The sequence below is a fragment of the Styela clava genome, chromosome 2, assembly GCF_964204865.1.
Source record: "Styela clava chromosome 2, kaStyClav1.hap1.2, whole genome shotgun sequence".
Taxonomy (NCBI): domain Eukaryota; kingdom Metazoa; phylum Chordata; class Ascidiacea; order Stolidobranchia; family Styelidae; genus Styela; species Styela clava.
This window is the reverse complement of record NC_135251.1, coordinates 6,240,854-6,262,422: the sequence shown is the minus strand read 5'-3', so window position 1 is coordinate 6,262,422 and position 21,569 is coordinate 6,240,854. Positions and strand designations below refer to the sequence as shown.

The window sequence follows — 21,569 nt, the reverse complement described above, 5'->3', positions numbered from 1 at the left end:
TTCTTGAACAGATGATTCGGTTACAAATGCCCTTGCCTTCAAGCCAGATTCGGTTCGGCATTAGATACCAAGACTGTCGGATTGCCGTATAATACTATTATCTCCACCTGCTTAGTTGAGTACAATTTCGTCCTCACAGAGCTCATTCCAAAGACCTCGAGTAGACATATTCGGAAACTTTGATGATTCTCATATGCATATCTTTGCTTCACTATTTTATATCGTTTTCACCACCGACGAACTATCTTTGACTGCCCACAAGATGACTAGCCAGGAATTTCCTGATGAGAGAGGGGGTTATAAAATATCTAATTCCCAATTTAGACCATAACGCGGTACTCCCGAAGTATGCGAACTAAGATGGCGGACATCGAAACGTAACAGGTTAGGGTTAGGCGATAATTTTTTTTCAATTTTCCCTATTTTAGTCCTATTATCAGTTCGAAGACTAGCCAAAAGCCTCCCGTAGTCTTTATACCTAAAATTATGGCCTAACCCTAACCTAGTACACATATTACATTCCAATGTCCGCCATCTTGGTTCGCATACTTCGGGAGCCCCCATAACACAGAGGTGGGCAACTTCTCTAGTCGGTGGGGCCGGATGTGGGAAAATGAAGTCCTCCGTTGGCCGGATTATAACATGAATAGTATTCAATCTCTTAATCACATATTTATTTGCTAATGCAAGAAAGACAGTTCTAAATCGCGTTTAAGGTAAAGTTTAAACTACGAAAAAATAGAGACCAAAAAACACATAATAAATTTATCATAATGTACTAAAAGTGTAATAATGTAATATCATAATGTACAGTCAGCGGGCCGGTCAAAATCTCGTTGCGGGCCGGGTCACAGCTGGGTCGTCCGGCCTGAAAACGCAGGGTTTCAAGGGTCTTGAGAGAATCTTAAGGGTCTAAAAAGCATTTTCTGCTACGAAAAATTGCTATGTATGATACCGAGCAATGTCTTTTTTTACATTTCGAAAAAGGAGGGGGGGGCCCAAATTCCCTGATGCCCACCTTCTTTTCCAGCACTCTGGCCCTTATCAGTAACAACCAACACCTCTCATCAATATATTTGTAATTCTCTAATATGATATTACAATTAATACAAACTCAAAGGATAAAAACACACAAAAAAAAATTATGAAGAATCAACTATAATTCTATTCAGTTTATTCATTAATTATCGTTCTCGTATTCTATTACAACCACTGGGATGGCTAGGATAATGACTTAACTTGTTTCGGTGCTTGTTTGTCACAAAAATAATAATAGTCTTAGAAGCATCTGCATTTATCAAATTTTATTCGTTGAAGGTAATCAGCTTTGTAGGTGTCGCTGCCTGATGACTCCTGTCACACAATTCAAGTTAGTTAGTCTTTTTTCATGATATTCACCATATTTTTCATGATGTCTTTACAGTGTGTTGACAAAAAAATGATGCTTGATTGATTAATTAAAATGACATGGTCCTATCTTATTTTGAGCAAGATGCGACTTGGCTCTATTTCGGAAATGGCTGTTTGAAAATGATATTTTAGGTTTAGTAAACTGCGTCAGTGATTCGAATCCGATTTATAAATATTTTTCTTATTGTTATTGAAGGATGAGAGAGTAAATTTTTTTTCTATGTATCTGGAGGGGTATAAATGAAACCATCGTAATTTTGAGGACCAGGGCTGTCCAAAACTAATTGAGTATTCGAAAACGTTGAAAATCCATTATTTATTTAATATAGTAAATTCTTGAATTTAGGAATAATTTAGAACATGTTTATTCAAAAATTAGGATTTTTAAAAAGTCTGACAAGCAGACCAATACACTTGGAATCCAATAATCTTTATGTTTGTATAATTTTAGATGTGATCAACATAGTGATTTAAGTTATTTGGGAACATGAAGTTGATTGAATTTGAAATTCCACATTCGAAAATATTTTTAGTGAAATTTTGGCCATCGAGCTATAGTTCACACAAAAAGTGGCAACTTCAAGATTAACTAGAAGAATTTTCAAATTTGGAAACCATCAAATTTGTTGCAAAAATCCTCATTCCCTACCCTTCAAGCTACAGTGACAAAAATTGAAATAGTTCAGCTTAAATTTGCACCTTCAAAAATAAAGTAATATATGTGTGGGACCATCATTTAAATTATTGAGGCACAACTGAAAAGGCATTAAACCATATGTGAGGTGGTAAAAAGTCGACTAGGTGAGTGAATAAACAAAATGGTATATACAGGAGATTTGTGTAGTGAACATGGACAGTGGGTGTGTGCACAATGACATAGTGCCAATGCGTACATGAGCTCTCCACGGCAAAAAAATAAAGTTTGTATACTGACGTATACTTCAAAACATTCTTAATCAGGTCAAATAGCTGAACGTATCGAAAACCTTTTTTCAAGCTACTCAAATTAAAAAATGGACTTTTGTTAGGTCCTGGGACCCAAGAATGTTACCTCAATACAAGAAGAATACATCAAAGACTAACAAGATTTTTGTGCCTCTAGGGCAGCAAAATTAAAGTACCAATATAAAACATAATAACATTGATTTTCTCAAAAATCACTACTAAGTGAGAAAGCTGCGCTTTTAGCATCAGCGAGTTTTTGAAATTGTGTCGACAAGTCAATGAAAATAATAAAAATACTTGAAGAAGCAAAATAATAATACAATGCTAAAACAACATTGTATTTTAAATAATTTGATACAATTCTAACTACTTCACTAAAAATTACTGGAGCGTAACTGGTCAGAATTTTCTCATCTAAACAAGGAGACATTGTTGCTGCTAGCAAGTTGTTGTTTTACGATTTAGGTTGAGGTTAAATAGTACTAACACTAACCACCCGGAACTATTGAAACATGACTAGTCACTTGGTCAGAATAATCTCATCTTAACAAGCAGAAGTCGTTGCTGTCACTTTCAAATTTTGTTGTTTTACGATTTAGGTTGATGTCAAAATATTTGAAAGTTATCAGAGTTACATCATTTCCAAATCATTTAATGCGGGAGAATTCAATTTTGGGATTTTTGAATTTCTCAAACGTTATTTAGAATATTTGTTGGGTTGTTATAACAGAATGTGTACTAGGGTCTCTAGAACGGAACAATTCAAGGAAAAATCCAATCATCAGTGGCTTACATTCCTTAATCATTCCAATTCTGAAAATCAAAGTATTGTATTTTCTAGAGCTCTTTGTAAATAAATAATATTTGCTCAGGACCACACACAGAGAGTAATAAACTTAGGGCGCTCCAGAAGTATGTGCACCAATATGGAGATAACAAATTTTGTTCGTCTACTTTACATCAAGTTGTGTAAAGGGACTGAAACCTATGTGCAGGGGTATATTCACTTGGCTAACGCAGACAGTCATCAAACTTGTAATAGAACTAAAATAGGGAAAATCTGAATATAATTATGGCCTAACCCTAACCTGGTACTAAGGGAGTACCCTAACTTTGTAGGTAACCTATACAAATAGCAGGTATGAATAGCTTCTTATATAGAGTTTTGTTCACAGTCATAAAACAAAAATAAAATTGATAAAATAATAAGACAAAGCATTTCTGGTACATGTCACAGCCTGAGTGGATGAGAACTCATTTCATATAACCATTTTTCACTTTCTGAAGAACATTAGCTGTTTAATTTTGTTCACACCTCTGATGAAAAATCTCGATTTGAAGTCTGTTTCCAAGCCCCCTTCCTACTTTGTCTAAAGTGTAATAAACTGCGTAGGAAATGCCGAGCCGAAAGTAGTTCCCCACGTTTCAGTTTTCAATGTAAAGAACTTTGTTTGAAGCGAAAGGAGTCCCATACAAGTATGTAGCAAGGAATTTTCAGAGGGTGTATGGAGGTAGTCTGAAATTTAGAAGTAAGGCCGCAACAGCTGATGGGTTTTGAAGAGTATTGAGGGTGCTATTCAAGCTACGAAAACTGCTATGCATGAAGAATGCTTTTTTTACATTTTAAAAGGAGGAAGGGAGGTTGAGAGACAAAATCCCCCCGTTTTAAATATACATCCCGCCTCCCCCCTGGTTTCATATAAAAAAAAAAGCAACGGCAAAGAGGATCTAGCCTTCAAACATGCTAAGGGGGAGGCAGCCGAGGAAAGGCTTGTCATAAGATCTTGCTGTAGTTCAGGCTAATTCTCCGATTGGTGCGTTCTTCAGCCATAGATCATGCAGATAGGAATACATATTGTCTGATACCGAGACCTGTGAAACAAAAAATTGACATTAATAACACTAGTGCTGTCTTTTATTTTCATTGATCAAAAACAAAATTACAAAGTAGAGAATGATGAGATTTTTGAATATACAAAATATGAATGCTACTCTTGTAAATTGTTCTTTTTCCTGTTTTGGTATAGCAGTAATGTTTATGTTAATAAAAGCCTAGAACAGTCTAAATGAGTTCTCCTCGAATGGTTTTACTACAAGTGACACTCCGAATAGGTAAGAGAGAAGGTAGGAGATGCAAAAATCAAAGTGCACAATCTGAAATAAGGTATACAGTATAACCTCACATGTAAGTCAACCCCCTACAATAGTTAAGTTATAAAAAATAGCATACAAGCAGACCCCACGTAACCTGCAAGCGATCACATGCATGACAACCAATCACAGACTGTTATTGCTGTCATAGCATATCAAGCGGTGCTTCGCGTGTGCGTTCACACTCTTATCATGAGAACTTAGCATGTTTCGTGTTGTAGTTGTTGGAATTACGTTATCATATTGTCATTTCGTTTGAATGCGATCCGATTTATGAGCATATAGGTCAAATTTTTAGTGTGATCAGAGTTGTGTGTGTATAAGCCGACCCTATAATTTGGCAACTTTAAAACTCCGCTTATGCACGAGGATAGACGCTAATCCAGTGGTCGGCAAACTTCATGTACTTGCGGGTCAGATATCATATCGCGAGCCGCAATATTTCCAGCAAACTAGTTTTAAAATGCGCAAAAAAAATTATTTTCTGTCCAAGCACTTTGAAACGTTCGACCCTCGTTGCAAACTTTCCTCTGCTTCCCAGACATTTTTACGTTTTCAAAATTAACTCAAACAACATACAACTGACGCTACTTATTACAACACAAGCGCCGTACAGCAGCACTTGTTCTCACATAAATCCATGTCGAGACAATAATAAATTTAGGATCAATTTTTGTTTTATGTATTAAATGTCGGATCGTTCGAGGGCCGCAACAAATTAGCTCGCTGGCCGCAGTTTACCGAACCCTGCGCTAATCAATATTAAAAATTGATTTTCGAAGAAAATTTAGAATAGTTGCATTCATCATTTCAAGCAAATAAGTCTCTCACATAAAATCAGAACAGCTGAACGGTCTTGCTTTATGAAACTTTTGAAAAAAGTATTTTATATCCATCTATATGTCATTGCCAATAAACTAAAACACACCCCAAACAGCCGAACCAAAGTAACTTATTCTGGCAACACACAATCAAAACCAACCATTCCAAACTTCTGATCCGAGCGGTGAGATGATGGTTTAACCTAGATGTCATAAATCACCATAAATGAAATATAAAAAATATGTCCTAATAGTTAGAGCAGGGGTAGGTAGGCAAGGTTTTTGGATCATGCATAACGTAATAAGCCTCGTTTTGAGCTTTAAAACATCAAAATTTGGCTTTAGTTTGGTTGTGACAGCATCAAGCGCGCAAAATTTAAATTACCCAACAAGCCGGAATTGGCCCGCTAGTTTGCTCTTGTCAGGGTTAGAGTTCCGGACCTAGCCATGGCATTGTAATTTAAAATCTTGTATTAAAGCCCCATATGCCCAATACCTCAGCCAAAGTGTGATAAACTGGGTAGACAAGTACGGGGACAGGGTGTTTCAATTTTGGAGCATCACAATATTCCATATTTTGTATTTTTTTTAAATGTGAAAAATCCATTATGACATCATTCATGCAATACAGCATCATAATGGATCACTAGGGGTGGAATTTGTGTGTGTTTGTGGTGCCATAACACACAACTGGGAAACAATGCACTTGCCAGAAATATAATTGATAGTAATTATAAATAAAAACTATGAAAGCAGAAAATATAAATCGAATTAAATAACCATAGTTACCTTGTAAGGCGTTGGGTTTAATTCTCTCTTGATGTCGGGACGCAAAGTGTTCAGGCATTGCATAGCTCTCGTCCTAGAATTGAAAGGTTTATTAAAGCATTGTATTTATCATAGACTTATTGGTTGCAAAATCCTATATTTTTACTATGAACAAGACTAGGGTCCGACCGATACTGCCTTTTCAAACCGATACCGATAGTTTTCTAAAAGTAGGTCGATAAGCCGATACCGTTGTTTCCTCACATAAAAAGATGGCTACAAGGAACAAGCAACACTCTTAAGAATTCTGTGTTTTTCTTGCAAAAGAATTGAAATCTATAACAAAATGAATAACTGGTTTATGATTGAATATGTTACGTATTGTAATTATTATAAATGTTTTATTGTTTTTGGACACATAGTGGACATAACGATCGTGTCAAAATTTTGTAGTTATTGTTATTTTCCTTATTTGTCTCCATCATTTTTAAAAAAATCGCTTTTCTCTTCGATACTGGACCAATTGCTTTGAAATTTTCAGTGGTTGAAGATAAAATTTTTCCCCAGAATGCTATTACCGGTACTTTTATTCATTTTAAACATTTCTGTTAGCTCTGTGAGATTTGTTTTTGTTTGCTATGACGTCATTAAACGTTCTGCGGACATCGGAAGCCATTTTGTTTCCGACTGTACTGCTTCGCTTGGTGTGAATATATTTCTAGAATGTGATCTGACGGTACGGTAAACCATACTGTACTGCGAACAGACGGGTCCATATATTTGGGCGTAGCTCTCTTGTTCATTTTAAAAAGCTGTGTATATGAATCAATCAATTCATTTCATCTCTCTCTGTCGTTTACTTTCTGTTACGTCTGCCTTTATCGTTACATAATAGGTAGACACCACTTGTTGCAATTTTGCGAGCTGCCGTTTTTTTTTTATCTGGTGGACCGAGTTTAGCGAACATGACTGATTTTTTAAGCATTTCAAAGTAGCTTAATCAGAGATGTGAAAGTTGATAGAATAACGATAAAATAAACGATATGCTTTCCTACCTCAAATCTTTCAAGTCTTCGAAAGGTTTCATAGGGCCATCTCTTCCCCAGTACTGCGTTAATAATTTCTCCACACGATGGGGACAGACATAAGCCCGCTTCGATTCAATGAAAGGATGTCGTACTAAAATGCGATCATTCACCTAAAAAATAAAATGGGTGAAATGAGAGCAATTTTTCATTCTGCATTAGAAAAAACAAAACGAATTCTACTACGCAAAGATGAACATCACAGTTAGCGGGTGCCGTCTGGTTTTGAGGGTATAGAAAGAGTTTCAAGTTAGGAAAAATTACTATGTATGATGAGGATTTTTTTTTTTTAATTCCAAAGAGGGGGTCCGACCCTCAACGACCCCCTCATCCCTTGGCTACAAGTGCAGTTTTAAGTACTTTGTGGCGTCTAGAGCTGCCACAAAATCATGGCGGGATTTCCAAACCATGGCCACTATGGCCAAACCCATGGCGACTGACTTTTTAGCTGCCACAAACCAAGGCATGTCGGCCATAATGGCAGGGCTGGTTACGTTGGAACATTTTTCTTATGAATACAGTTTTGATGGATTTGGGGTTAGGTTTGAGGCTCAAATAGATGTAATTCCGACATAAAACCATGACAAGAGACGCCGCGGTTCGTTTTTGACAAGAGCTGCCATGAAGTGGTAAGAACTGCGCATCCCTGGCTAAGCCCCTAACAGAGTGCCATGTTAAGAGTGAAGATAGAAAAACAACACACAAAAAATTGTCACCAAAATCAAACCTTAGGCGGATCTTCTTTAGCATGTTGTACAAGGTCAACAATAGCTGTTCCGTCGTTGGTGTACAAACGATAGATTTCTTTACGTCCAGGAATATTTATCTTGGCGACCTCTTCGCTGAGTTTCAATCGAGGTTCATCGTTAACTTCGACCAACTGGAAAAAAAGGTGATGTGGTAAATTAGTGACCGTAACTTTCCTCGGGAGTGAGCTCGGTGGTGTGGCGCATCTTGCTAAGCGTTAGGAATACGCTTGCCACCGCACCTCTGATTATCCTGTGTGGTTTGAACCCAGGTTCAAATCCCATGCAGGAATAGTTATGTGCGAGAGGATTGCTTGATTCCTCTCCGTCGTAGGGTGGTTCAAGTAATTGCTGGTTATGGCTTTCTTCACCATCAAGTCCATGCTTCCGAAAACTGGCTAACTAATTCCTTACCCGACATGGACAGGTAACCGGGCGAAAGGTCGTTTTCGCCAAGTGATTAAGCCGTCTTATCGTCTTTTCTCACCCCCAGGATAAATATGAAAATCATATCCTTTGCTTATAAGAAAACATTATCTTCAAACACGCTTCTCAGAAAACTAATTGTTTATGTTTTACCTTAAACACACATCCCAATGCAGGTTGCTTCTGACACGTCACAAGATGTGTTCCAATTCCAAAGCTGTTAATTTCATGGCCCTGAAGTGAAAAAGAATATACAAATTTATTTTATTCGCCAAGATCAGATCTTAAAATAATAGGATATGATGCCAAGAAGAGAAAAGTCAATAAAATAGATAATTAAAATGGCATTTCATCTGGTATCTAGTCTGGTCAGATATAGAAATAGCAAGATGTCAATTGTTTCATGTGCTTAGACTTGCGTGGCAGAGGAAGCCCTAACAGACCAGAGAAGAAAGCCGAAAGGATGGCTGAATCATATGATGAACTATATGGCAACTTTTCATGGCCTGTTTATCTTTATAGTGCTGTTTTGATTGGTAGATTCCAAATCCCAACAGGTTCAAACAATCCATGCTCGACAAAGAAAAACACCCGCAAAAGCAATAAAACCATGAAGAGCGGAAGGTTTCCTGAGTGAAAAGTAAGATCAGTTTTGTGCTTATCATCGTGGCCCCCCTCCAACTTCTCTGTGACCCCCCTCGGTAACCGCTGTTTTGGTATTCGCCGGATGAGAACAGAACAGGCCTAAGTCACAATTTTGAGTTTTGAGAAAAACGCAAAAAACAATTTGGAATTTTTTTATTTTTGAATTTCTAGATATTCACACTTAGTAAAGACCTGAGCTCTGGTTATTTTAATGTGGATGAGAATATCTTTGGAATCAATATTTTTTGGCACTTCAGTTTCAATTCCTTCCTGCTTTTTTACCCCCATAAGAAACTTTGGCCCATTCTGTTCTCAACAACTTCTGAAATTTTTTGTATTGGATGCAAGGTCAAACAAGGTGACTTAGGCCTAAGTTGCACTGAACAAATTTTCATGGATGTAAGTTTTGGACATTTCATTTCTGATGTTTATGCCCATCATGTTGGAACTTAGGACTATATTTTTTCAATATTTTGGGATTTCGAGCCATGCTCTACAAGGTGGTGGTCTTGAAATCCTGAATTTCTCAATAATAAAAATTTTAGCTGGACTTAGGCCCATTCTGTTCTTAAATATTTTAGTCCTAAGTCCAGCTAAAACTCTTATTATTGAGAAATTCAGGATTTCAAGACCACGACCTTGTAGAGCGTGGCTCAAAACCCCAAAATATTGAAAAAAGTCAATTTTCCAAAAATGTGACTTAGGCCCCTTCTGTTCTCATCCGGCGAATAGCCTTACGCCTAGTATATAGTTCAGGCCAGATGTAGGAATAGTTTTTACTGTTTAAGATGCGAAGACTTTCAGATTATAAAAAGCCATAAGCGACCACGGAAGAGGGAAATCGGCAACCTAATCATATGGTATCATATTAAAATCTTCTGGGGGATAATCATGTGCAAGGGGATTGCTAGACTCTTCTCAGTCGTAGGGTGGTTCGCGTAACGGTACTCCCGAAGTATGTGAACAAAGATGGCGAACACCGGAACGTAGTATGTGTACCATGTTAGGGTTAGGCCATAATTTTAGGTACAAAATGGGGGAGTCACTTGGCTAGTCCCCGAGGCCCGAACTGTAATGTCATGGGAGGATTGCTGGACTCTGCCCAGTCATAAGGTGATTCCATAACTGCTGGTCGGTTACGCCTTCCTCGACCATCAAGACCATGCATCTGAAACAAATAGTTGGTTTACTATTCCCAAGAACTGGTAACAGTAAAATAAATATGGAAATGCTAATATCAAATTGCTCTTGTAAGAACTACGGTGAATATCAGTATCACCTTGAGTAAAGTTAGGGAGCATGCTTACTAATTATCGCATCGCATGCAATAAATATAAATTTCAAACTTTCTAAATTTATAAGAAGGAAATTTATAAGATGCATGAAAATTGATTGCAAAGAGATTCCGAAGAATTGCAAATAATTTAATGAAGAAAGGGTTTAAGGGTTTATTCCTCTAACTATGTAACTTTTTCTCTTAAATTATTGGTATGTTATTGTATTATGAGAAAAAAATGAATGAAATAATAAGAATTAAATTTATTATCACCATAATCAGCATAACATAATTGATAGAAGCAAAGTAATAAAATCACAGAATCATGAGAGCAAATAAAATTTAATAAGGTTGCAAAATGTAAATGAAAAGGTGTCGCCAATAGAAGTAGTATGTGTTCGTTCGGTACTCCAAAAGTATGTGAACCAAGATGGCGGATATCAGAACGTAGTATGTGTACCAGGTTAGGGTTAGGCCAGAATTTCAGGTACAAATACTACATGAGTCACTTGGCTAACTAATCCTAACCTGGTACACATACTATACTCCGGTGTCCGCCATCTTGGTTCACATACTTTGGGGAGTACCGAACGAACACATACTACTATTAGAGGAATGTATTTTTCACAAAGTACAACAGGCTAACTAACAGCCAACTTATTCACATCACAGGTGATACAAAACAGTGAAGTCAGAGAACCAACTGTTCATCAGATTGAGAGATCTTAAACTTTCTAAATTTAGAAGTCTAGATACACGGAAATTGAATGCAAAAATATTAAGAAGGGATTTATATGTGAGCGAACACATACCACTTTCTGTTTGCTCTCCTGATTATATGACTTTTACATTTTTGATTTTATTAGTTTACTTCAGCTTTTACTGCTGATGATACAGCCATAACTACAAAAGACTCGTTCCAGGGCACCCACGGGCACGGGACTAAGTTTGTGGACCCTGGGGTTTACTCTAAATGTGCTCGATTATATGAATTTTACATTTTTGATTTTATTAGTTTATTGCTATTTATTATTATGCTGGTAATAGTGCTGATGAACTCAATTTTATTATATTTTTTCAGTTTCCTCTCATAATTCAAACGAAAAAGTTACACAGTTAGGAAAAAACATTTTGCATAAAATATAGGTAACTCATTTACAGCATAGGTTATGCAAGGGTAGGTCGACCTTGCAGTCTCGCCCATTCGATTAAATTTTATGACAATTGCTTGTTTATTCTTTTTACTGCGATATTCGGGAATAAATCATTATCGCTCTTTCTCTCTCTCTCTCTATACGTAACTGTGAAGTCAGAGAAATGTCCCGACAGATCCAGAGCAGGACACTAGCAGAGAAGCACCAAACCATGCAATTAAACCTATTTGGTTGGGTCCTATTTTCTCTTTTCCGAAAGTTCCTATGTCTAAAGGCGGTCTATATTAGTGGTTCTTGAAATCTTATGACTCATGGCCCCTCACAAAAACTCTCAACATTTTTCGTCACCTGATATTCTATAAAAACCTACTTTTGCTTTTAAAGCATTTCCTCATTTAAAAAAGCCAACAAACAAAATTGAAAGAATGAATGCAATACAGTCAAAAAATTAAACAAAACACAGATAATTTATTTTAAATTTCTGTATTCATCGCAAGTAATACCAAGATACAGCCATAACTACAAAAGACTCGTTCCAGAGCACCCACGGGCACGGGACTAAGTTTGTGAAACCCTGGGGTTTATACTCTAAATGTGCTCGATTAGAGAATAATTAATTATTAGCTACTAATTATTTCATGCCAATAAAATAAAATGAAACCTTGAATTTAGAATTCGCCAGAGGTCTCTGAAAACATGACAATATTATAGTTGTTAGAAAAAAATATTTTGAAAAGATCATGGAAAAAAAAAAATTCATGCGAAATGATCGAAAGACATTCACGGGATAGGAAAGCTGACATGATCTAAATCAGCCTATTCAGGGGCTCCTAACTATATACAAGCAAGCTGGTAAAAGTAAATGGTAGGGGGTGTGCAACCTGCAACCTGTGGGCCAAATTCGACCTGCAGGACAAAATTAGGCTCTCTCGTAGTATGTGAACCAATATGGTGGACACCCGAACGTAGTATGTGTACCAAGTTAGGGTTAGGCCATAATTTCAGGTACACTTACTATGAGAGTCACTTGGTTAGTCCACGAACTCCTAATAGAACTAAAATGAGGAAAATTGGAATAAAATTATGGCCTAACCCTAAACTGGTACACATGGTGCCGTGTTGGTTCACATACTACAAGAGCGCCCAAAATTGTGCGGCCTATGAAAAAGTGACAAGTTTTTAATTTAGTTTAATCTAGTACGTTCGAGTGATTCCGATCCCTTTGTGTTGCAAAGCCAATACCTTCCTGAGTACAATTCATTATCTATGCATATGATGTAACAATGCCCTAACATCTAGCTTGTGAGGAATGAACAAAAATCAAAACCCAAAAGTTTTGCGCCTGTAACTACTAGAAAGCCTATGTTAAATAAAGGTGCGGTCCGTGGTTTCACCCAGACATTTGTATCTGGCCCTCCTGTATTAAAGGTTGCACAACCCCTGATTTAGGTGACTAGAGTCGCTTCTAGCCATTGATTAAATGACGCCAAGATCCTCCACAATACTAGCAAGACAGGAATTCCATATTAATCAAAGGGGAAATAAAAGCTTATAATGCGAATCACAATTCAACTGTTAGTTCAGATTATGTATGATTTTTTTTCATTTAAACTTTCCGCTCTGAACAAAGCCATGCAGGGACGTAACCAGACATTTTCAAAGGGGGGGGGGGGGGGGGTCAGAAATTTCTATTTGCCAAGTTAGATTGAAACAGCTAGTGGCACCGATCGAGCGCCAGAAAATATGTGTTTTCATGAATCTGAGGGGCTAAAAAGCATTTCAAGCCACGAAAAATTGCTATGTATGAGACAAAAAGATGCTTTTTTTATTTACATTTCAAAAGATAAGGGTTCCGACCCCCAAAACCACCCCCCTGGCTACCCCCCTGAAGCAATGTACAAGCGGCCACTGAAATCTAATAATATGGGATATGTAAGGCTTTAATCCAAATGAGTAATACTTGAAAAAAAATTGTTTTTCAGAAAACGAGGCAATCATACTTTTTTTAGGCCTCAAACATCTCGTTTAATTGGAATTCTTCGGTGATATCGCTTCAAACAATGATTAGATACCAGTTTAAAAAGTAGCTTTTTCTTTTTAATAATTTCCGATAAAAAAATTCCTACATTTGCCTTTCGTATTGTAACACTCGGTGTATGCTAGCAAGATAATTAGGTAACTTACCTGTTCTTTGAGCGATCTCAGAGTATCTTCATTTATGTCATTACTTGCAACAATGTTCATATTCTTGAACCAAGGTAGATTGAATCTGTGAAGGAATGAGAAAGCTATGCTCAAATATATCGTTGGTTAAATTACTAACGTATATCTTCGCATATAAGCCAAGGTTGAGACTCAGATAAAAAAAGTAGCCAAACTAAAGTGTCTGCTTATACACTCATAACTCTGATTGCACTCAAACGAAATGACATTATGCTAACTCCAGCATTTACAACTCGGCCATGCTGAGTTTTAACAAAAAGACCATGTACGCACACACGCGAAGCCGGCTTGGTATGCTATGACAGCGATAACAGTCTGTGGTGGTTGTCATACACATGATCACTTGTGTGTTTTGTAAGGTCGGCTTATGCGAGGATATACAGTAATATAGTTACCGCAATTTAAGCAAGCCAAATGTCAAAAGAATTTCGTCGGTGGTTTATAAATGTGTACTTATGAATTAGAACACAGAAAACAGAAAAATTTGAGATGAAATATCACTCCCTATAGCACAAAATTGAAATTGATTCCTCCATTAGCAAAGTGAAGCTATTTTTCTCAAAAATAACCCCCAAAAAAAGAACAACAACTTTTCGAAACGATCTACAGGGCACTACAAGGTAATCATGAGCATGCCAGGCTTTTTTTCGAATAAAAACCAATGTTTGAAACAGTTTTCAAGTTCACAAACCTTTCAGAAATCTTGACAAACGCTTCTCTGCATTTGACAGAAAGATACGCAAGATCCCCGCTGTCCAGTCGAACTCCAACAGATTTATAACCGATCTCGTTCAATGCCAAAGATACCGCAATGAAATTAGGGAGGCCACTCCTATGAAGAAAAAAAAACAAATTTTGATTAACGAAGGCCTTTGTAAGAATGAGGAGTCGGATTTAAACGCGTCTTCGACTCGAAACCATTGAAATGACTTCAGCACAGATTTCAAATTTTGAATACTGCTTCAACCAAATTTAAAAGCAAAGAACATTGGCTTATGCAAGCAGTCTTCAATTGTTTATCATGGATGCTTACCAAGGTGTAAGGCAGAGGTGTGCTACCTTTAATCAAGGAAGGCCAGATACAAATTAATGGATGAAACCGCGGTCCGCACCTTTATTTGATATAGCCTTTCTAGTAGTTGCAGGCATAAAAATAAGGAATACAACAAAAATAGGAAGGCACGAATGAAAAAAATATAAAGTAAAAGTATTGAAGTAAAAATATAAAAATCACCTCAAAACATTGTAAGTATCCAAAAGACATAATAGCAACTTTGGGAAAGCGATAGCATAAGCAATGAATGCTGCTAGCTCTCCTTTGTTAGTTTCGTCAGCAATAATTCCGAGATCTGCCGCAATTTCACGAAGATATTTTAAACATAATTCAACAAAATCAGTGCTGGTTTTTTTCGTGGATGAACTTTCGGGGTTCGGTAATAAGATCTGTAAATATCAATCGATTATTTTATTTCGGTTCTCTGACATAAACAACACAAAAAGTAAACAAACAAACAAAATGCAGAGATACTTTAGAGGTGAGCATAACTTGAAATAAAGTTTAAAATTGTACAAGTACGTGCCTACCCATCGAAAAATAAACAAGCACACAAAGAAGTGGACACGATTCAGAAACGTGTAATACTTTCAACACAATTTAAAATGAGAAAACACATAACAACCAAATAGAAAAGGCATTAATCATTACTAAAAAGCTAAAAAAAATAAAACTGCAGCCTAGCATTTACAGCAATATAGCGTTCCAAATGATAAAAGCTCCTTATATATCATTAGAAGTACGCGGCTGCTTATACAGTGCCTTGTACGTTGTATGTGCCTTGTTTGGAGCGAAAGACATGAATAACCATCTTTATGTACCTGGCGAGGTATCTCCTTCAAGCTTTGAAAGCTGTTTACAAATGCATGAGCATGTGTCCCTCTTACTGGAATTCCAAATGTCTTACCGGCAAGTACGTTACTCGTCCCATCAAAACCTAAAAATGAAGAAATATGAACAGTTAGAAGTCAGCATGGCTGGAAAACTAACATGTACGTATAAACTTTTTCAAATTCAGTACAACCCAGGAAGAGCTTATTATCAGCATAGGTATGAAAAATGTAATTAAAAAAAAATCGTTTGATTAAACACCATCCTAACATATTATTACATATCATTTGGCTCGGCGGTGTGGTTTATCGCATTAGGACTCTCGCCATCGAACCTCTGATTACCCTACGTTGGTTCACAGGTTCGAATCCCATGCGCGGATAGTTATGTGCGAGAGGATTCCTGGACCCCCCTTCTCTGCCGTAGGATGCTTCATGTAACTGCTGGTCAGTTACAGCTCCCTCCACCATCAAGTTCATGCATCTGAAACAAATACCTAAGCAATCACACACCCGACATGGAATGGTAACCGGACGAGAGGCTGTGGTTCGCAATGGGTTTTCAACCGTCTTATCAGCTTTCCTCTCCCCTGGGATAAATATGTATATCATATTGTATATATCAGTGGTTGCTAATATAGGGCCATGATTGAAGAGAAATGAGTAACAGAAAAAAGGATGCTCACGTAGTATGTGAACCAAGATGGTGGACACCCTAACATAGTAAATGTACCAGGTTAAGGTTAAGCCATAATTTTTTCCAGTTTTCCTTAAATTAGTATTATTACGAGTTCCGAGGCTAGCCAAGTGACTCCCGTAGTAATTGTACCCAAAATTATGGCCTAAGCCTAACCTAGCACGCATACTATGTTCCAGTGTTCACCATCTTGGTTCACATACTACATGAGTACCGTAAAAAGTACTAACAGTGTCAGTCAATCTAAATTAAACACTGTAATGACATAATTAGAAATGATACAACAAGGCGAGTCACCAACATACGGTCACGATATGGAATAAATTTCATAAACAGGAAATGATGTTTAATGACATATGTTAGAATTAGGCCAACACAGCAATGTCCGGAAATGGATTCAGCATGTTGAAACTAGCATATCCGTGTTAACTTTACATTTTCATTTTTACATATTCTAACATACATTTTGTCTAGGTGATTGTCATCCTGGGGTAACTGTGTTCTAATCTTATTTCCCACTCTTTAACTGACCAATGACAGCAGAGCATGATGGCATGGCATTATGGGTGAAACCATTGAGGCATGCTTTCCTCCTAAATAGAATGGAATTTACACATTTTACCTGAGGGAGAGGAAAGCCGATAAGACAGATTAATCATATGGCAAACCATGGCCTCTCGTCCAGTTGCCATTCCATGATGTCGGGTATGGGATTAGTTCGTTATTTGTTTTCGGAAGCATTGACTTGAAATACTGTCATGCTGGTCTCCAGAGGTCATTCAATACTTCGGTATAACAGAGGCAACATGTGTCTTATGTCTGACTTTTATTTTGTTATTGGTGGTGACAACTGAACTGTTTATGTTAGGTATTCCTTGTGTTCAATAAAACAGTAATTTACACCAATGTACAATTTGTTCATTCCTGAATATACACAAGAAGCTCGTGTTTATGTAACCATTGACCTCAGAACAAGTTGTAACATTGTTTGGATTGCAATGTCTTACTTAGAACTATAATATTCAATAAAATCTTTGACGTTCCAGAAGTGTGCGTACCAATATGGAGGTAACTAAAACTAATTTAAGCTTATACCTTCTAAGCCTATGGGCAGGGGGTGATATTCACCTGGCTAACACAGCCTAACACAGACAGTCTCCGAACTCGTATTAGAACTAAAATCAGGAAAATAGAAATAAAATTATGACTTAACCCTAACCTGGTACACATACTATGGTAGTACCAAATTTACTCAGGTTTCATCAACAATTTACCAAGTTATGTTTCAATACTAGACATGGAATGTATTCTACAACCAACAAGAATAATAATATCTTCGATTTGTCAATTCTTGAAAATACAACATGCGATTCACTCAAGAACACCCGATGGCACCATAAGCCTATTTTACAACAGGAAAAAAGTCAATTTTCTGTTGGGCCATATACAGGGCAGGAAAAGCAGAAAATTTGAAGGTCACAAATAAAATTTGTATAGGTTGAATCAAAACGATATCCCACAAGTCAACCTTTCAAAACGCTACAAAAGCTTTGATTGATAGGTTAAGAGTAAGACACTGCTCCGAAGTGTACAAGTGACATTTTGAGCATCTATGAGTATAATATAACATATGCCTTTAAAAAACTTTGTAAAAGTTATTCTTTGTAAAAATAAATACCTGTTTGGCTAATATACTGTGTTCCTAGCGACCACCCTGTATTATATCTACCTGTAATTTGCATTTTGACTATTGTACAGTTTGGAAAGTTTTGTAATGAGTGCGTGAATAAGTTTTACAATAACACTAAATACCGGTAGGTAAAAAATATTAGTAAAACTGCATCAATTACAAAAGTACTATTTCAGCGTTTCCTCCTCTGCTGGAAAAACCATCTAACTGAAGTTTGAAATCTACTGAGTACAGACACGACCCAAACACGCCCTCCTTCCTAGCATGGAGCCTAATCATTGATTATTAATCTTTAGCCAGCAACTTGCACTTTGCCTTTTGTACAATTTTAATATTTTATAAGAATCCTAAATCCATATTACGATAACACTAAATAGGCAAACAATATTATTATTAGAACCAGACCGAATACAGAGTTAATTTCTTCATACCTCCCATAAAGCAGTACTTTGAAGCTGACAGTCCTCCATCAGGTCCTTGTGCTCTTCTCAGTCCAAATTCTAGTAATTGTATATCATCACCTACGACCATTCGAAACCGGGATGCATTTGTTGCTACAAGACTGAAATGGGAGTAATAAGTTTCGATGAACTTTTTAATTTGCCTATAGCTATTATAATAACTATCATAATACATATTTGACAGGGAGGTAGCACAGGAATTTCAAAGAGGGCGTTCTGAATGTTCTAATTGCCAAGCTAGACAGTATTTGCTAGCGGGCCCCATCGGTGGCCGAAAACGTAGATTTTCGAGAGTGTCTCAACTCTCGAGGGTCTAATAAGCAGATACAGAGGGAGCTCAATCCAAGACCCCCCCCCCTAGCCTGCCTACGCCTCACAAAATGTATCAGAAAAAATAAAACTGTCAGTAAAACGAAAAATATAATTGTCTTCTTACATTCTATAGAACCTTGTTAAGATCAAGAGCCTTGGAACTTCTAAAAAAAAAATTCGAAAATATGAAAACGGCTACCTTGCATAGTTAATGAGATTCAACAGTGTTGTTTCCATCAGCTGAACAACAGGCAAAGGGCCTTCGATTCGTACCAAAGGTATTTTCGGAAAAACAACATAGCCCTCTGGAATCGCCCAGAGAGATACCTGCAAATAATAATTTATTTGAGAGAGTACATCGCTCCAACCTATTAAATGGGTGCAAGGATTATTAAAGTGCTATGGTATATTATATACTTTTGCATTTGCTATTAAATATTGGTTTTTTATTAATACGGCTACTACTTAAATGCCATGAGCTACTGAAACTGTACAGAATTATATCGGTATATTGCACATTAGTTTGTAGGCATACTTATTGAAGTGACATTTTAAACAGTTCGCAGTCGTTCTCAAACTCCCCTTTTTGGATTTTGTCAAGTCTCGCGCCCCATCTCATAAATAACTAGCTAATAATAAGTTAAAAATAACAGATAGTACGATGAAAGTATGTTTTATTCAAAAACAATATGTTGAAAATACGTGGATGGAATATAATATTCAAATTGAAGAAACGTAAATATCCAAAAAAGACAAGCAAGATCAAATCCAACAAATATTTTTATTTTTGTTAGTTTCACGCACCCATCAAAAATGTTTGGGGCACCCCCCACCACTTGTTTACCACTGAGTTAAAGTTCAAATTATCAGAGAAACGGTCTCATACCTGCGAGGCATCAATAGCTGATAGATATGTGAAAAATTCTTCTTCAATCGGGCCGGGTAGGACGGAACGTAAATACTCAATATCTGAAAAAAAAAATTTCTATGATCACTAGCTGTATTGGTTTTGTATTCATGTTATTACGAAATTTTTCTCAAAGCAAGGAAAGGCTCTAAGTGAAGAAGACTCTTTGCTGAGGGAAGTTACCGGCACTCAGAATGGTGCTCCCGAAGTATGCCAACCAAGATGGCGGACTTCGGAACGTAACATGGGTAACAGGTTAGGGTTAGGCAATAATTTTTTTTCCAATTTTCCTTATTTTAGTCCTATTATCAGTTCGAAGACTAGCCAAGAGCCTCCCGTAGTATTTATACCTAAAATTATGGCCTAACCCTAACCTATTACACATATTACATTCCTATGTCCGCCATCTTGGTTCGCATACTTCGGGAGCCCCCTCAGAACTACTGACTCTATTGGCTTTGACATTTTCACACCACCACTCCACCAGCATACATAGAGGTGTTATAATTACATCTATGTACCAAAATAATACCTGAATGTGAAAATTTGAAATTCGCAAGGAATTTAACACATTCTTCCAGACCAGCAAATATTGCGTATTCCCCACGGAAAGGATTCTTTCTGAAGAAAAGATCGAAGACTGCGTGATCGTTCATTTTCCCATTCTTCCAGTAGGCATAAGCCATTGTGATTTGGTACAAATCTGGATAAAAAAAAAGATTCATTGCAAAAATTTTACATAAAAAATAGTTTCATTCACATGATGAATTCATATTTTTGACAATATTGCCTAAATTTTGATAGGACTACCTGTCAGAATTAACATTTTCGATAGCATTTGAATTGGCGTCTATATTTTTAAATAAAACTAAAGAAACCATTCACCAAATTTTTCATAAAATATTTTGACATTCCAGTGTCAAAAAAACAGAGTCAAGATAATTCATCACTGCCGAACTTTATTAAACCTCAAAAAGCGATTGGAATCATGATTTTCTCAAACCTTGAGATTGAAACAGAGCATTCTTCCGAATTGGGGTCTAATGAAACCCGAAAAACAGCTTCGAGTCGAGTCGGATAAGTTTGCGTTGACTTAATTAACATATCATTCATCAAATTTCAATTCATATTGGGTCTGGGCAAGTAGGTTCCATATTTGAATTTCCACTTTCTCGAATCTGGTTGAGATTAAATCTTGGCAGCGAAATTATAAACGTACAAGGGTGTTTGTAACGCTACAAGTTTTATTTCATTATGAAGTCAGTTCTCAATATATCTTAACCAGGTTTGTTTTATTATAATCAGTGTTTATTTAAGTTTTTTACTTTGTTTAGTTCGCATTGAAGAGCCAATAAACTACACAAGAAACAATAAATTTCCCTTACCATTTTTCAGTTTTTACGAAATTTAAAATACCCTATGTACATTTTGTATATTTATCACATCTCAAAAGTTTAATATGATGTAAAATTAAATAATTAATAATATTGATCAATCAAATAAATATAATTAACATTCCCTTACCAGTAAGTAATGGTTGCACCACGCCATTGCTTGGTACGACGCAACCATTTGCCCCAGCATGGCCATTGTTCATTTTGTTTGTTGAATTTATCGATTTGTCGCCAGAATCCATCTCATTCAAGAGTAAAATATAATTCTTGTAAATATTTATATAAAAACTTAGGCTATATCTTAAAAGAAAATAATGGAGTTGATCTGTCTGTTTCAATGGCAGGGATATCCCAAATGTATCAAATATTCCAGTATTCGAAACATTCTAAATTTGCGATATTCAATACAGTAAATATATAAGATTTATGAACTTGGAAAGAATAATGAAATGTTTTCCTCTCGAAAATATAACACTATGAGCAATTCAGCAATTGGTCAGACGTAAAGTAAACTCCATTTAACTTCGGACACTGTAAAAATAGAAAAATCGGGGCTCCCGAAGTAAGCGAACCA

The 21,569-nt window shown here is 36.6% G+C and overlaps 1 protein-coding gene across 2 annotated transcripts; it reads right to left on the bottom strand.

Moving 5' to 3' along the window:
• Positions 1-1,064: 1,064 nt before the first annotated feature.
• Positions 1,065-21,299, bottom strand: LOC120335573 (nicotinate phosphoribosyltransferase-like). 2 transcript variants are annotated; one of them, XM_078120349.1, is made up of 15 exons: positions 21,126-21,299; positions 20,134-20,304; positions 19,581-19,663; positions 18,894-19,021; positions 18,353-18,483; positions 15,526-15,641; positions 14,885-15,093; positions 14,342-14,482; positions 13,612-13,696; positions 12,089-12,115; positions 8,506-8,586; positions 7,908-8,060; positions 7,151-7,293; positions 6,117-6,189; positions 1,065-4,227 (listed from the first exon to the last, which is right to left on the bottom strand). In XM_078120349.1, the coding sequence occupies exons 1-15, from the start codon at positions 21,235-21,237 to the stop codon at positions 4,150-4,152; spliced, it is 1,731 nt and encodes a 576-aa protein (XP_077976475.1). In that variant the 5' UTR covers positions 21,238-21,299; the 3' UTR covers positions 1,065-4,149. The 2 variants fall into 2 exon arrangements, with proteins under 2 accessions (XP_077976475.1, XP_039259039.2); XM_039403105.2 differs by lacking the exon at positions 12,089-12,115.
• Between the last annotated feature and the right edge of the window lie 270 nt (positions 21,300-21,569).

What these genes read in the sequence shown, in the direction of transcription:
- LOC120335573 (XM_078120349.1), bottom strand. Translation starts at nt 21,237, where the DNA reads ATGGATTCTGGCGACAAATCGATAAATTCAACAAACAAAATGAACAAT. An exon ending in GGTGCAACCATTACTTACTG is followed by an intron (nt 20,305 to 21,125) that starts GTAAGGGAATGT and finishes TTTTTTATCCAG; the next exon opens with ATTTGTACCAAATCACAATG. An exon ending in CATTGGGATGTGTGTTTAAG is followed by an intron (nt 8,061 to 8,505) that starts GTAAAACATAAA and finishes CTTTTTTTCCAG; the next exon opens with TTGGTCGAAGTTAACGATGA.